The sequence below is a fragment of the Amphiura filiformis genome, chromosome 9, assembly GCF_039555335.1.
Source record: "Amphiura filiformis chromosome 9, Afil_fr2py, whole genome shotgun sequence".
NCBI classification, from domain to species: domain Eukaryota; kingdom Metazoa; phylum Echinodermata; class Ophiuroidea; order Amphilepidida; family Amphiuridae; genus Amphiura; species Amphiura filiformis.
The window spans coordinates 66,632,986-66,650,130 of NC_092636.1; the positions used below are offsets into that span (position 1 = coordinate 66,632,986).

General features: G+C 36.1%; 1 protein-coding gene across 4 annotated transcripts; it reads left to right on the forward strand.

Moving 5' to 3' along the window:
* Nucleotides 1-266: 266 nt before the first annotated feature.
* On the forward strand, nucleotides 267-13,646 carry LOC140161348 (pirin-like). Of its 4 annotated transcripts, none has more exons than XM_072184832.1 (8): nucleotides 267-406; nucleotides 4,175-4,421; nucleotides 6,632-6,724; nucleotides 7,424-7,504; nucleotides 8,235-8,441; nucleotides 9,130-9,345; nucleotides 12,275-12,341; nucleotides 12,762-13,646. In XM_072184832.1, the coding sequence occupies exons 1-8, from the start codon at nucleotides 324-326 to the stop codon at nucleotides 12,878-12,880; spliced, it is 1,113 nt and encodes a 370-aa protein (XP_072040933.1). In that variant the 5' UTR covers nucleotides 267-323; the 3' UTR covers nucleotides 12,881-13,646. The 4 variants fall into 4 exon arrangements, with proteins under 4 accessions (XP_072040933.1, XP_072040934.1, XP_072040935.1 ...); XM_072184833.1 differs by lacking the exon at nucleotides 6,632-6,724 and adding an exon at nucleotides 6,764-6,856; XM_072184834.1 differs by having other exon boundaries at nucleotides 280-406; nucleotides 4,234-4,421.
* The last annotated feature ends 3,499 nt before the right edge of the window (nucleotides 13,647-17,145 follow it).

Here is a 17,145-nt window from a genome sequence, read left to right on the forward strand (position 1 = left end):
CCGGGGTAGCCACTTTCTATAAATTTTGGTCAAAAATCTTATCCGCTCAGCTCAGTTTGAAAATGAATAGTGTACCACTCAATAAAGTTAAATTCATCATTTAAAAAAAAAAGAAACACCAGAAAAACATTAAAATAACATAAATGCATTCTATTGTAGCAATTTATACTTTCCGGAAGTGAATGAAATCACCCAAAGTTTAAACAGGCGAGCACCCTGTGATTTTCTAGTACCCTCGATTCTCGATGTAAACAAAAGTCACAATGATCATGATGATTCAGCACAAAAAGTCATATTTCTGAAGCAATAAAAAGAAACAGCAAATGACATTGCAAATCATTGATGGTCCAGTTTGGGCACCAGCAGAACAGACATTTGACAAACCCAAGATAATAATTTGGAGCAGGTAAGCTTAGTCATGATATTATACTGTAGCTCTTTGAGTCTTGATCAGAGAGCCCTCGCAGTACCTTTAAGATCCAGAGATCCCCAAGTAAAATAAACCCAAGCGAGTGACTAGTTAGTATTAGTAAAGAAAATGTATATATATATAGGCCAATCCATTCTGTAAAAAATTAATACCACTCCCATGCATCACCCAGCAGTGCATGTATTTGCACAGAGCTTGCCGAAGGCAAGCTTCACTATAGGCAATGATAGGCAAGTCACCAACAAGTAAAGTAGGACCACTATGCAGTAAAGATCACTGTCTACCTGAGATATTGGTCTACCCCACCCACCAACCGAGAAAGTCCACTGACCGACGCACCAGCGGAGGTTTAGGCCTACTATAGTGTCAGAGGGCATATGGCATGGTGTTTTCATTTTTTCTTTCAATTGGATGGAAAATAGGTTGGCTTTGGAGCAAAGCTAATTATACTGTTTTTGGGCAGGCTAGAATTTATAAATATGGTATTATTATTTAAAAAAGTATTATAGGGGGCCTACTCATAGTAGTACTAGTAGTACCGATACTGAGACAGTGGAAATTTCAATTCAATTGAATGAATGCAGCCTGACATGCGTACTGCGCGATGTATGCCAGCGTGTGCGACTACTGTGCAATGTGTGCATGTGGGGGTGTGCTTGCGCGTGAGTAACGTTGAAGCGAATCCAACCATGCCTACGCACTCTTGATTGGTTTAGTATTCATGTATTGTAATTTGTAATTTTGTATCGAGGTATCCAAGACCAAGGTCGTGCGGTTGCGTTGTAGTTTGAAATATGTGATATATATTATAATAGTTGTCCACGTCCAACTTAGTTTCGTCAGCACAGACATTGACTGTTTATATCATACTGACATTTTTTTAAACGGAATACTACTCTTCACTAAGTTGGACAATAAGCTGTCCTGAAACACGTAGCGGAAGATTGTGATGGTCCCCAGTAAGTTTATCCGCACAGCATGCTAGGAGATTCGGGAGCCAACATGACACAGCGCACTGCGCGCGAGTTTTGTTGTCGCACCCATTGAAATTGTGCGGGGGGCACTCGCTATCGGGGAAATGTACGTACATTGTAACCATTCCCCACCGTAGCACAATAGACACCCATATGATAAAGGAAGCGAAGGTGGGGTGTTCCTCACTAGTGATATATGATTGCTATGCACAATGTATAGGCTATTAATTTTGGGCTAAAATAGTGATTAGTGTACAATTAAAAATAATTTGAACTTCAAAATTATCATAGACACAGGATAAAAATTATGCCCAACGGGAATTGTTTATGTCTTTGCCCCCTCAGACAAATGACCTGATACACCACTGAACATGAAAAATACACTAAAATCGTGTACAATTTAAAATAATTTGAACTTCAAAAATTATCATAGACCACAGATTATAGACACAGAAAATGATGCCCAACAGAGGAATTGTTTGTGTCTTTGCCCCCTCAGACAACTGACCTGATACACCACTGAACATGTAAAAAACTTTTTTTTTTCTTTCATATTTTATTCCCTGTACTTGGGTTTGATGGGGGGAAAAAACATACAAAATAAACCATCAAACCCTACACACATAAACAAGCAAGATACATACATGTAATCAGTAAAGCACTTTATAATATAAAGGAAACAAACTTTAACTATAGACTGTATTCATAAAATATAATTACAAATCAAGAGTTTCATAATTCATACAACATACAATGTACATGTACCTTGCAACAAAATAACACAACACATAAAAAAACCCAAAAAATAATTATTAAAAGTGCAGTTCCTGAAGTAATAAAGTAAAAGGTTACAGCTCCAAAATCAAATTATCAAAGGCTCCCATTTTTTCGTGTGCTTAGCAAACTTATTATTTCTAATAGCAATAAACCTCTCTGACTTCTCAAAAGTTTTTACCCACGATGTAAACACAAAAATGCTCAAAGGCTTTTCCTCGACCCGCACCTATAAATGTAGCGCTTGGCCAAAAGAATAATTAAATTTTGAAACAATCAAATTCCTCGTTAAAAAACCAAAACAAACTATTTTGAAAGTAAGATTTATGAAAAGATGAAGATCATTTTTTATCCAGGAAATAATTTCCTTCCAGAAAAGGTTGGAGAAATTGCAATCCCACATCAGATGTTTAGTGGTTTCAATACTTGTCTTACAAAAGCTGCACAAATTTGTTTCTTTTAATCCTATCTTGTAAAGAAAATTGTTTGTCGCTAAAATATTATGAAATCTAAATTGAAAGTATCTTGTGTATGTGTCGATACTGCTAGTAAAAGCCATAGTATATATCTCATTCCAATTTTCAATAGGTACTGGTACAACAAAATCATTTACCCTGGCATTCCAATATGCCTGAGATGTGGGGCATGCCTGCTGTCTTAGCTTTTCATAAATTTGCAAACTCTTTGTGTACATTCCAAAGTTCAGTCAACAGACAGTCACTCGTCTCATTATCATTCATTGCAAAAAACCTGCACTGTGCATTCTGGGTGCTCCTAATTATACCATAATACTGAATAAAATTACACTTCACATTGGGATGCTTTTTTTTTAAAACCCTCAAAAGTCATAAATTGATTATTTTCAATTAAATCTGATAACAAGTTCACACCATTTAAACTCCAACTACGGTAATAAACACACTTCCGGTTCACCTTAATTTTAGAATTAAACCAAATAACTTTGTTTGTAACATCATATTCTGCACGCAATTTGAACCAGCCTTCCAAAATATTTTTCAGAAAGTCATTACTTGTGTGCCAATTAAAATCAGAAATCTTAGATGGCTCGCACTGCCATAACCAGTTACTTGTTCCAGACCCACCAATTTTTTCAAGTTCTCTAGCAAAAAGTAATTTCCACTTGCCATTATTATCTGGGTTCATGAACCTTTTAACCCAAGATATTTTAACTGCCTCTTTGAAAAGAAAAATATTAGTCATGTTCAAACCACCATCTTCAATTTTATTATACATTGTTTCTCTTTTGATCTTATCTTGTTTACCATTCCAAATAAATTTAAAAAATAGTTTCTCAACTCTCTTAAGAAAAGCATCAGGGGGGGGGGTAGGTAACACTGAAAGAAGGTAAGTAAGCTGGGACATTGCAAGCGACTTAATAATGGCAACTTTGCCAATTGGGGTGAGACCCCTTTGTGACCAAATATTCAAAACTGTGTTCATTTTATGCAATTGACTTTCATAGTTTAAATTAAACATTTCTTGTTTATCCAAAGAAATGTTCACACCAAGAAATTTTATTGGGCCTTTGGTCCAAGTAAATTTTGTGCCAGGAATCAAGATATCGTCTTCATTCTTTGAAGAACCAATTTTTAAAATGGAAGATTTTGAATAATTAACAACCAAACCGGAGATTTTGCCAAATTTTTTGATGGTCTCAACTGAACTCAGAAGGGAGTTTTTAGATCCGTCCAAAATTAAGGTAGTATCATCTGCGAATTGGGTTAATTTGACAGAAACAGAATATTTTATTTCAATCCCTTTTATATTATCATTTTTACGAATGGCAATTGCAAGAATTTCCGCACAAAGAACATGTAAAAAACTTGGACCCCCAAAAGTATATATTTTTTACAAAGAACACACTGTCGCTACCCGAGGTCACTACCCATATGTTCAGACGAACCTATTTGCACCTTTCCTATGTTTTTTATGTAAATTTATTTCTGTACAGTGCACATTATTTGTTCCTTTACAGGCATACTAAACATCTTCTACTCATTGTCATTCTCTTGCAAATTGGCGCATCATTTCAAGAAGAAACACAGAAAGTGACATCTGAAGAATTTGACCCTATCCATCAAAAGAAGTTTGAATTTGGAAGCATTGGCAAGATAAATAACACCACCATGTCATTGTCTAGACATGTTGCAAAGAGCGTGCTGAGTCGTGAACAAGCAGAAGGTGTGGGTGCACGAGTAAGAAGGAGCGTGGGAAGACCGGAGGTAAGTCAAGTTGCATTGTACATATGTATGAAGAGATAAAAACTTGAGGTGAGGGAAAGTTGAGAGAAAGCTAAGGAAGAGTGGGGGTGCTATAATTGAAGACCAAATTAAAAAGACCAGTTTGCGTATGATGTCTTGTCAACTAGCCCAAAAATGCCGTACTGCGCAGGTCAGCAACCATTCACACTGTGTCTTTGCCCTGACGTCAGATGCAAATCTAGTCTTTTTAATTCGGTCTTCAATTATAGAGAGTGTGGAAGCACAAGAGGTAAGTCAAGTTGTATTAATGCAGAGGTAAAAACTTGGGGTAGGGTGTAGACTGAGAGGGGGAGACTTGAACTAGTGAAAATTGTGGCTGCCAGAGTATACAATATGTAAAGTGTGTGGAGACTCAAGATGTACCTGGCCTGGGGAGTTTTAATAGAGAGTTGTAAAAAGTGTCAGATGTGGTTTCTAGAAGAAGGAGGAGTGTAGGAAGACCTGATGTAGGTTAAGTCAAGTGTAGAGTAAAAATCTGGGGCTTTAGGTAGGGAGGGTGGTGTGAGAGAAGGGTTGGACATTACTCCATGATTTTAGGTACACATATGTAAAGCTGTACAATATAATTATTCTCTCACTTCAGATTTTTTATAGTTTCATTCCAAACTGTCTATATGTGTTCTTTTTCTCTTCACGCCATATCTCCACTGTTCGATTTTGATAAAGTTGCACCGAAAGACCCCTTTTTCACTTGGTGTAACCCAAAGATCCTTAAATTATTACCAAACTCAATTTAAAGGACCAAGTATTTTGGGAAATTCAAAACTTTTTGCATTTCAAACACCTCCGTTGATCTTTTGTCAAATTTTGTCCATATTAGGTCACATGCCCATCACATGCAGCCCAAATCCTCTGGTTATGAGTCCATACTGCTAGGCCACAATGCTCTCTAGTCTCTACTTTACCTTTATATGGTGGTTCATATTTGAATGGCAATATTAATTTTGGGGAATTAAAGTTATATAATTGACTTGAAAATTTAGAAGGATTGGACATTACTCCATGATTTTAGGTACACATGTGTAAAGCTGTACAATACATGTATATTATTCTCACCTTTTTTTTTTTATTCCAAACTGTATATGAAGAGCTTTGTTTCAAAACCCCTTACATCCACTTCAGAAATTTTGAGAAAACATTAATAAATCATCAAAAAAATCATTGATATAAGGGGGTCTGCAACAAAAGCAGTTTTTGGCGGGATGCCTGGGTAGGATGAGCATCCCGCCAAAAACTGCTTTTGTTGCAAACCCCCTTATGATTTTTTGATGATTTTTGATGTTTTCTTAACATTGCTCAAGTGGATGTAAGGGGTTTTGAAACAAAGCTCTTCATATGTTCTTTTTCTCTTCACGCCATATCTCCAATGTTCGATTTTGACAAAGTTGCACCAAAAGACCCTTTTCACTTGGTGTAACCCAAAGATCCCTAAATCATTACCAAACTCAATTTAAAGGACCAAGTATTTGGCGAAATTCAAAACTTTTTGCATTTCAAAACAAAAATATAATGCCAACAAGGATTACAAAACTCATAAATTTTATTTAAGAAAAAGTATTGGACACAGAGCAGATAAGAAAAAAACAAAAGAAATATTGACATTTTATACATACACGCTATGTAACAGCGCGCGTGATTGGTCGAGAGCCGGGCATAAACAGTGTTTATGCCCGGTGTCCCGGATGTTAGATCGCCGGGTAGGAAAAGTGCAGGAAAATCGTGCATTTTAGTAACTTTTTGTTATTATTTTGATGAAATAAGAATCACAAAATGTTCTGGTATGTATGAACGGGCAAGCGGCCCCTCGGGCATAAACAACCGTTTAGTCATGAAAATATATGAATGAACCCCTAATTTACACCCTATATCATCTCATGTTATGGCTTCTGCCACAAATTCACATTAAAAAATGTTCTACCTCATTTCCTCACATTGGATTTTGAACTCTCACAGCAAGTTTCTTTTAAAATGGCAATTGCTCCCCTTGGTAATTAGTTGTAGACAAGCTGAAAGTAGAGTTATTCATTTGTGTTTCATTCTCCCAAGACCAGTTTTATGACATTTTGGCTTACAGCATTGGACAGACTTTGCAAGCTTGATTTTGAGATTCTTGTTTTTGTCATGATCTGCTTCCTATAATCCTTCATCTTTATCTGTTATTTACATTGTAGCTGAAGAATCTTGATCCATTCCTGATGTTAGATGAATTCCGTGTCAGAAAGCCTGCTGGCTTTCCAGACCACCCACATCGAGGGTTTGAGACTGTGAGTAACATTTCTCTTTACTTTAATATTCAATTATAGTTACGAAATCTTGACCCGTTTCTACTACTTGATGAAGGAAAAATGAAGAAACCAGCTGGCTTTCCTGATCATCCACATAGAGGCTTTGAAACGGTGAGAGTACTGCTAAATGTGTGGTGACTCTTCTAAATGGAAAGAAAAAGTAGCAAATCTGTGATGTCAATTCTTAGTCTATCCTTCATGTAAACATACAAGAAATTAGCCTATAGAAGACTTCATTGAGGGATTAGGCAGCTTTATTCTGTAAAACCTTTCCCTTGTACGTTGAAGTTTTATGAGCATTAACATTTTATAGGGACAAGAATTTTGTTGTACATCAAGAATATCAGTGGTCTACTAAAATCTTGGATTCCAACCAGGGACTTTCAATTTAGTAGTATGAAGCTTTACCAACTTTCAGCTGATAAAGTGACAATGATATTTCTGTCTAGAAATTTAATGCTAGGCCAGTAACTTGAATGCAAGAAAGTTGTATTAAAGTGCTTTGTCATTATCAATGCACTTATGTATGACCTTCCTGTTTTTAACTTACAAATTGTTATGTTACAAATGTCTCTTTACATCTGCAAATGAAGTAAACTCATCGGCAAATTAGTTAATCTAAATCACTGATTTCATTTTGTACATGTACATGTATGTACATCTATTTATTTCTTGCAGGTAACATATATGTTGAAAGGAGCAACCACACATGAAGATTTTGCTGGTCATGCTGGTACTATTGGACCTGGAGACCTTCAGGTATTTTATGTAATATTTTAAATAATTCTTAAAGGCAATGTCAGTGATCCTGAAAGGCCAGCATTAAAATGCCTACTAATTTATAGGGGCCGTGTCAGCCCTCGAATTAACCCATGACACTTGCCGTGCCCTCTAATGAAGTTGCCGTCGGTGCCCCAGCCCTGCCCCTTCATTATAAAATCATCTATCTATGTTTGTGTGTGTTTTCTTCACTTTTGAGAAATTGCCTTGGTGCCCGCCTCATATTTTCAACAGTTGCCATGATGCCCTCTTGAAATATTACAAACTGCCGTGCTGCCTTGCCTTTTCAGTGAAAATCCAAGGCAATTATCAACTTGCGCTAAAAAAGTTGCTGTGCCCCTTCAGATCCTTAATTCGAGGGCTGGGCCGTGTATACGCAAGTTATTTGAATAAAGTCATCAGAAAGAAATAAAACAGCAGTTCAATTTAATTGCATGTTGCATTTAGTGTCGACAATCCACCTTCACAAAAAAAACACCAATGTTTTTGTCAAATGCAGCCCAAATCCTCTGGTTATGAGTCAGAGTCCATACTGCTAGGCCACCATGCTCTCTACTTTGAAATATACTGGACATCTTTATATGGTGGTTCATAACTTTTGAATGGCAATGTTAATGTTTTTGGTACTAAAGTTATATAATTGACTGTAATGAAAAAAAAAGTAGAAAAATGCCCTTTTCATGTGATCCTTCTTTTATTTTGTGTACAGTGGATGACAGCTGGACGAGGTATTGTTCACTCTGAGATGCCAGATGGTGATGAGGAAGGACATGGTCTTCAACTCTGGGTGAATCTAGCTAAAGAACACAAGATGGTACCGCCAGAATACCAGGAACTACTGAGTAAAAATATACCGGTTGTTGAACAGGATGGGATCAGGGTGAGAGTCATTGCTGGAGAGGCACTTGGAAAAAAGGTAAGATAAAATAGGGAATTATAAATTATTTTTAATAGGACAGTGGAATTGCTACTTCTGTGAACACTTACGTATATAAGCTCACTCCCAAGTGGGAAATTTAAGCTTACAACACACCTACAGAGGAGCCTCTGTGTGTTTTCCTGACAGGAGTGTTAACTAGAGCAGCACTAGGCATTTTTTTTTGGGGGGGGCAACATTGCAGAGTTGCTCCACTGACCAGCTCCCAGTATTTCGCAGTGAAAATGTGTAAATTTAGTACTAAAAGATGCCCAAAGGAAGATGTACATTACAAATTTCATCAATGTTGTTGTGGTATTCCCTTCCCTGGTCCATATGCCGCTGATGGTAATTACTCTATCCATGGTTTAACATAACCAATTTGGTTGACTATATGTAGCTTAATATAGTTGGTGAGGGTCAGAAGTTGTAGAAAAACAGGGGTTCTAGTCCCTGCATAGGCAGGTATGTCCGGAGTGTATTCTCTGGTTTATCTGCCTATGCATGTTATGTTTCCATTGGAATGTCATATTTAATTGTGCTTGTGTGTGATTTGTGGTTCTTCTTTCCCCTGTATATTGACATAACTTGCAATGTTTGTAATGTTTCTATGTTCCAGTGTATGATGCGTAAACCTCTTCCCTTGTTTATTGTACTTCTCATACGCAGTGTTCATTTATTTTTTCAGTCTGTAGTAAGAACAAGAACACCCACTGCATATCTAGACTTCACACTTCAGAAAGGAGCCACGTTAAAGCAGCCTATCCCCGCAGGGTTCACAGCCTTTGCATACATACTGTCAGGGAAGGCTACATTTGGTATTGGAGATAAGGAATCTGTAGGCATGCCACACCATACATTGGTATTGTCAAATGAAGGGGATCATATTAATGTGGAAAATAAGGTAAGATTCATAAAGTTAACTCTCAAAGTATTTACTTTGAAAGATCAGAATAAATATATGAAAAACTGCTCAAAGTAAATTTGTATTTACTATTTTGATGAGACTAATTTGTGTATGTTTTTCATTTGTTCCCTCCCAAAAATGAAGGTTAGAACATTGATCAAGTCAAAAAAATAATATTGTCATTGAAAAATATTGGCTATTTATTTGTGCTCTACACCACCAATTCAAGTTCATATTCTTTTATGTGTGGAAAGATACAGAAGAATTTGTCATTTTCTCATGGTTAAAACTCCCTCAAAACACCATTTTGCCTAAAGAAGGATAATCAGCAATTTTTGGTAGTTGACCTGCTTGATTTTTTGCAATGGTGCATCAAAAACTATATAAATCATGCCAATCTTACAAGGACAGCGCCTCCTATGTTCTGATGTCATTGGTGAATTAAGCCAAAAACATGCCTACAATTTCAATCTTGCTTATGCTTGGATATTAAGAAAAACATCACAAAGCACAGCTATAACAAACTAAGTGTGGTTCTGTGATTGAAGACACAATGTTTTCCCAGCTAGATTGGCTGGACCTGATTGAAAACAAAAACAAAAACATGCAGTGATTTATAGTGCGCTACACACAGGCACAACACCTAGACGTTGATCCACAAGCCTCAGCACACTTTACTTTGATTTAGTGATATGATCTCTGGTGGTGGTTGACTGGGTGAATTTTGGCTATTAAAGCAGTCTTCACTCACTACCAACTTGCACAAGAAGCTATTTTTTTGGATCATGTAATCAGGGCATAGGAAAAATATTTCCTGTCTGGGAACTTAAACTATGTTGCTTTAAATTTTCTGTGAAATTGTGAGCGCCTTGTCGCTCGCCTTATAACGGTTGGGGTCCAGGGGCTCAAAAAGCCTAAAAAGCTCATGGATTTTAGACTTTTAAAAGTAAGAAATCGCCATTCTGAGGCTCTAATTCAGACATGAGAGTGGGCTTTGATAAAACTCTGAAATATTATCCATGTGGGTCGAGGAGGCAGAGCCCCTGCGGGGTCTAGGGGGCAGAGCCGCGAGCCCAGGCGATTTTAGCAGATTTAGCACCCCAAAAGAGGCCATTTGTGACATAAAAAATGCATATATCTAAGTAATTCTTGGCCTGTTTCAGACGTTTTTGAAAAAAATGCTTCCTTCATCCTAAAAAAGTGGTTTTAAATGTTCAGTTTCCTATACTTTTGTACATGAGAGGCATTCTTCAAAGTTTTTTCTTTGCCTAATAACATGGCCTACATGGCTGAAATTGATATATATAATGCACAATATAAAAACGATGATTCATAAAATTTTTGACACCCCCCTCTTCGGGTATGTGGGAGGGGGCCCCCATGCGGGGGGAGGGCCTACTAATGTGCATGAAGAATGCATTATATGATAAAAGTAATGTGTAAAATACGCTACATTTTACAAGTAATTATAGCATAAATTTTAATAACATGTTTTTCCTGGCCTTACACAAACTCTAACCCATCTCACAAACCTTACTATAAATATAACCCAACCAAGCCTAACACCCTTGCCTAACCCCCAAAAGAGAATTAGGGGTGAACTTGATTTCACCCCAAAATCGGACCTACATGTATATAGCATGTTTAGTATTATTAAATGCATGAATATATCAAGTTTCTATTACTTTAGTTTATTTAGCCTCATCTCATCAAAATAGCTATTTTGAAAGGAGAAAGCTTTCACATAATTTTGGAAATTTAAAAAAAAATCTAAAATTCTGAAAATACAAAAAATACATTCAAGTGCATAAGCTTTTTTCTTCTGGGTAAGAATTTGTTTTCCTTGCTTTTTTCTTGCAGGTTAGAAATTTGATAAGTAGGTCCATGCATGCATTTTGTATATGATGACCTATTTATCAAATTTCTACCCTGCAATAACAAAGCTGTTGCATGAAAGAAAAAAGTTCTTACCCAGAAGAAAAAAGCTTTTGCACTTAAATGTATTTTTTTTGTATTTCCAGAATTTTAGAAATTTTTCAAATTTCCAAAATTATGTGAAAGGTTTCTCTTTTATTTTGTTAGCAATAAAAATAACAATTTCCATGAAAATTGAAATAAGGCAAATTTAAAGTAATTAAAACGTTATAAACACATTCATGCAATGCATTTAAAAACATTAAATATAGGTCAGATTTTCTGTCATTTTCAGGTGAAATCAATTTCTACCCTAATTCTATATTCGCAATAAAGGCGCCGCCAGCGGTTTGCGATATAATCGTGATGTATCATGGGAAAAGGTCGACATCAAGTCCGCATAATACTGAATATTACCATGCTATTACATAGGAACACGTGACAATATTTTTTAGTTTGTCAAAATAAAGGTGTTACACGCGAATCGATACTCAATGTGATTTGAAATGTGCACAATTAATTTTTTCTCTATCGATTTGCGTGTAATACCGTTATATTGACAAACTAAAAATATTGTCACGTGTTCCTATGTAATAGCATGGTAATATTCAGATTAAGGCGCTGACTTGATGTCGACCTTTTCCCATGATACATCACGATTTTCCCATGATACATCACGATTACATCGCAAACTGGCGCGCCTTTTATTGCGAATAGCGAGAATTCCCTTTTGGGAGTAAGGGCAAGGGTTTTGGGTTATGTTTAAGGTTAGTTGGGCTTGGGTGGTTTGAATACATGCAGTAAGGTTTCTGGGTGTGTAGAAAAATATTTCAAAAAAACTTTCAAAAAAAAAAAAGAAAAAAAAGATTTTTTTTTTTCCAAATTTTTTTTTTTTCAAATTTTTTTCTGTGACCTCAATTTTTTTTCTGGGAACGGCGCGGCCGCGTTACCGCGGATTTCGAGGGCCTGCATGTAATACCTATTTCATTTCTTGTACATCCTCTTTTTTCAGGATGATGAGCCATGTCATTTTGTGCTGATATCTGGCAAACCCATTGGTGAACCTATTGTGCAATATGGTAAGCGTTATTAAAGATGTGTACTGTTGAGGTCATAGCTGTTCGATTTTTGTCTTCTTTTGTACATGTGTGTCAGATTAATATAAGTGAGTGGGAGAGCAGTGAAGTGAGCGAGTTATTCAGTCAGCATGAGTGAGTGAGCAATGAAGTGAGTTATTCAGTCAGCTTGAGTGAATGAGCAAGCAGTGAAGTGAGTCAGTAAATTAGTCATGAGTGAGTGAGTAGTGAACTGAGTCCGTTAATCATTCAGTAAGAGTCTGTCAATCCAAGTGATTGGGTGAGTGAGCAATGAATATGAATCAATCAGTCAATCTTGAGTGAGCAGTGAAGTGAGTCAGTCAATCAATCAGTCAGTGTGACTGAGTCAATCATTGAGTTAGCGAATTAATAATAATCATATATCTTTTGTGTACATTTCAGGCCCATTTGTAATGAATACTGAAGAAGAAATCCAACAAGCTATAAGTGACTTCAGACAAGGCAAAAATGGATTTGAGAAAGCAAAGAATTGGAGATCCAAATCAGGGAATAAATTTTAAATTATGTACTTTGTCGTTGTCATGACTGTGTACAGCCAAATACCAGATGACTATAAACTCCCGTAATACTGTAATATGGGGCTGTGCAATAATTATGCCCCCCTGGTGCAAACATTTCAAAATGGCCCATCAAAAAATGCTTGCCCAATCTTTGCATACTTCTTGGCAGGCCAAAAATTACTTGGGCCCCCAGCCTGCCAAAATACCCCCCCCCCCTCTTTTTGCACATGCCAAATTTTTGCGACTCCAATTTACAAACCTTAATGATTTAGATATATAATGCGAGCGCAACGAGCTGGAAAATGTGCATATTTAAGCGGTCTATACTGTTTTCCCAAGCCTTTTTAAAGCTTTTTATTTAAAAGATACCCCATGAATGTGTACCTTTTGACCTACTAAAAATCGCTTGCCCTCCTTTTGTCTGTGCCCCCCCCTCCTTTTTGACCACCCCCTGGGGACAGATAATAATTGCACAGTCCGTAACATGTGAGGTGTCCAACACAATTTGCCAAGCCCGGGAAGAAACTGTGACAAAAACAACTTTGCATTGGGGAAAAAATGTTATTATTAATAATACAAAGGGACAGTTTATAATTACCTTGGGTTTGTCACTATCAGAAAATCAAAAGCAATATGTAAAGGGCTGTTTTTATGGTATGTAATCCTTTGAGGCCTGTATCTTGAATATGGTCTGCAGGTCACAAATTTTAACCATGTGAATATAAATATAATAGTTTGTATAAATGGTGTCAAAAAGATATTTATTAGGGAACAAACCAAAAGATCAATGACATCTTATAAACGTAACTATGAAACTAGTTTCATTTATAGGACATCATCGATCTTTTGGTTTGTTCCCTTACAGGTAAAAAGATTTATTATATTTATTAACTTATTAAGGCCATCTTAATTTAAATTCACCACACAAAATCTCACTTCTGAAAAGTGAATTAAAATTTAAAAATAATCCAAGTTGTAAATCTCAATCAAATTCTTCATCTTGAACACAGTGACTATGTGTGCATACTCTGGTGTATTGTTGAAAAACTCAGTTTGATTAAAAAAAACAGAAAAAAAAACATGCATTCCGCATTAGGGTTTTCAACTTGGGAAGGGCTTTGAGACAAACTATTAAATTAAGATGGCCTAAGATGGTTGACAGGCTAGCATATTATTTAAATATATTTCTGACCAAAAAATATGCAATACAACAGGATTAAAATGTTTATTATCATTAAGTGTAATGAATACATCTATACATATCTTATTTTATTCATGAATAGTGTGCCTTTTTCTGCTGCCAAACCTTTCAGAAATAGCTGCAAAATTTAATGTGATAAGTTCCAAAGTCCCCCTGACATTTTAATTTTAAGAATTTTAAAATAAGTGTTTACTAAATTAAAGCAAATTATAAAATTAATTCAGTAATTTTGTTTGACACAACTGGTCCAATTTACAATACATGTGTTCTACAAAATACTGCAAACAACTTATCTGTGCGTGCATGCATCCCACGGATGTGATGACGCAATCACCAAGTGATATATATTTAGGCACACTTTCATTGGCCCGGCCAGCGAAAGACCTGTGGCGAAGTATCGGTGAACTAGTGCTGGGCATGCGAGGGGTCTCGGGTTCAAATTCCACCCAGAGCAAACAACTTCTTTGTTTGTTTTCTCTCTTTATTCCTTCCTTCTTTCCCTTCGCCAAAAAGCCCTTTAAGCATTAGGATTAAGTAAGAAGGGCAACTTTCAAAACTGCATTTTTTCTTTCATAATGAGCCATTGTGACAGAACGCAGCGATGTGTAACATTGTAAATTGGACCAAGTGTATTTACAAAAATATGCTATCAATAATTTTCTAATTTCGAAGTTATTTTGAAGTCTTGTGGGGAACTTATTGCCCCTTTTGCACGAAACCTTCCCCACTACTTGCATATATTCCTATCAACTCAAAATTCAAGCTCATACATGATTGGTTAGTTTACTTCTAAATGACGGGGGTCTTCGTCAAAATGGCAGGTCGAGTTGCAAATGTGTGCAAGAATTAATATCTCCGGTACAGTGGAAACTCATTAACACAAGCACTTTTAACGAAAAACTAGTGCCACAAACTAAAATCAGTGGCTCTGTTAACTTTGTGTTCCGCTGTATTAGAAATTATTTTGATTAAAAGTGTAGGTTGGAGCATAGATTTTAAATACAAAATCTATGGTTGGGAGGTACAGTTGCATGCATCATTTATATGTTAATAAATGTGGATCACTTGTTCAGACATGCCAACTAGTACGGTTTCACTGTATTTTGTACGGTAAAACGTGAAAAATACGGTAGTACGGTCACCCCCAAAAAAATACGGTATTCCAGAATTTTGACCAAAATAATAAAATGTTGTGTCTTAAAAAGATAAACAGCTGCAAGATTAGACTACCGACTGAATTACTGGCATCATTTGACCACTTTCTTGGTCTGTTAAAGTGGTTGCTAACATCGTTTTTCTCTCGACGATGATGCATGCACATTAAAAAATTATTATTTAAGATGCTTTCCGAAATAATTTTCTTCTGACTTGCAGATTTTTCATGCACATTAATATTTGTTATTAACCACCTAATGCTATGTCTTCTGAAGGTATTTAGTTAACTATTTAGCTCTTTTGGTGCAAAAGAATAAGCATACAAAAAGGTTTCCGACCTCCTTTTACTTCCGACTTTCGCACCATGCATGCACATTAAAGAAATATTTAATAGGCCTACAAGATGGTTTCGAAATAATTTTCTTCCGACTTGCAGATTTTTCATGCACATTAATATTTTTTATTAACCACCTAATGCTATGTCCAGGCATGAGAATTTTCAGTTTAAAAACTGAATTCAGTTTTTTTTATAGTCAAAATTTCCGCAACTTTATTTAATTTCAGCCTGTTTTTGGTACTTTTTGCCCAATTTCACGTGCATTTTCAGTTTTTTTTAGGAAAGTGCAGTCTCATGCCTGTATGTCTTCTGAAGGTATTTAGTAAACTATTTAGCTCTATTGGTGCAAAAGAATAAGCCTACAAGAAGGTTTCCGACCTCCTTTTACTTCCGACTTTCGCACGATGCATGCACATTAAAGAAATATTTATAGGCCTAGACAAGATGGTTTCCGAAATAATTTTCTCCTGACTTGCGGATTTTTCATGCACATTGATATTTTTTATTAAGCATCTTCATCTAACTGCTACACATGCTATGTCTTCTGGAGGTATTTAGTTAACTATTTATATAGGTCTGCAAAAGAATAAGCCTGCAAGATGCTTTCCGACTTTGTTTTCTCAATGGTGCACGTAGTGGCACATTAATATTTTTAATATTTTTTTAAACCATGCATAATCAACTGCTAGCTACTGCTATACCCAGTACAGTCTTCTAATTGACATTGGCATTAAACTGTTTAATTTTTTTTTTTTTTTGAAAACATGAACAAACCCCGATGTTGATGTTAGGCCTACTGACTGATACTACAATGATGATGATTCAGATGATGATTCAGATGATGATGATGATGATCAATGATTTTCTGAACTTGAAAGTTTTAACAAAGCATGCTTCTAACAACATTAGAAGTAACAAAACCCAATGTTTCCAAAAATATATCAATTTGTTTGGTCTACATACTTTATCTAATTTCGTGAGGTCAAAGGTCACATACAAGGTCAAAGGTCGACGGAGGTCACCAAATCTTTTAATAATTAATTTTCAACTGTGCATCACATATTCCGAAAATCAGCTTGATCAATCATGTAATTAAGGAAATATGACGACTTTAAGATGGCCCCTTTCCATGTAAAGTATAGCAAAGTAGCACTTTCAATGAGTGATAACTCATAAAGGAAGCATCTTTCTGCATTGATTTTTTACTTTGATGGAATGGTTCTTTGGTATTGCTTAATGTGATTGCAAATTAAGTAAGGTGGGCCCCTGGACCACGTCCGTTCGTGCTTGGTCACACAAGTGCTCCCTCGCAATTATGTGTTCTACTTTCGGGGTTTCTGGGGTTGGCAGGTATACAAAAGGTACATATTTAAAAAAATACGGTTTTAGGGTGCAAAATACGGATTTTTGTTCTTCTGAGTACGGAAATCTGGATTTCAAAGTTGGCATGTCTGCTTGTTTGGAGTGAAATTGTTCACAATAATGCACACATATTGAAATGCTGATGCATCTAATGCACAGGAGTGCATTACACACATCAACATCTCAGTACAAGTGCATTATTTTGTACAA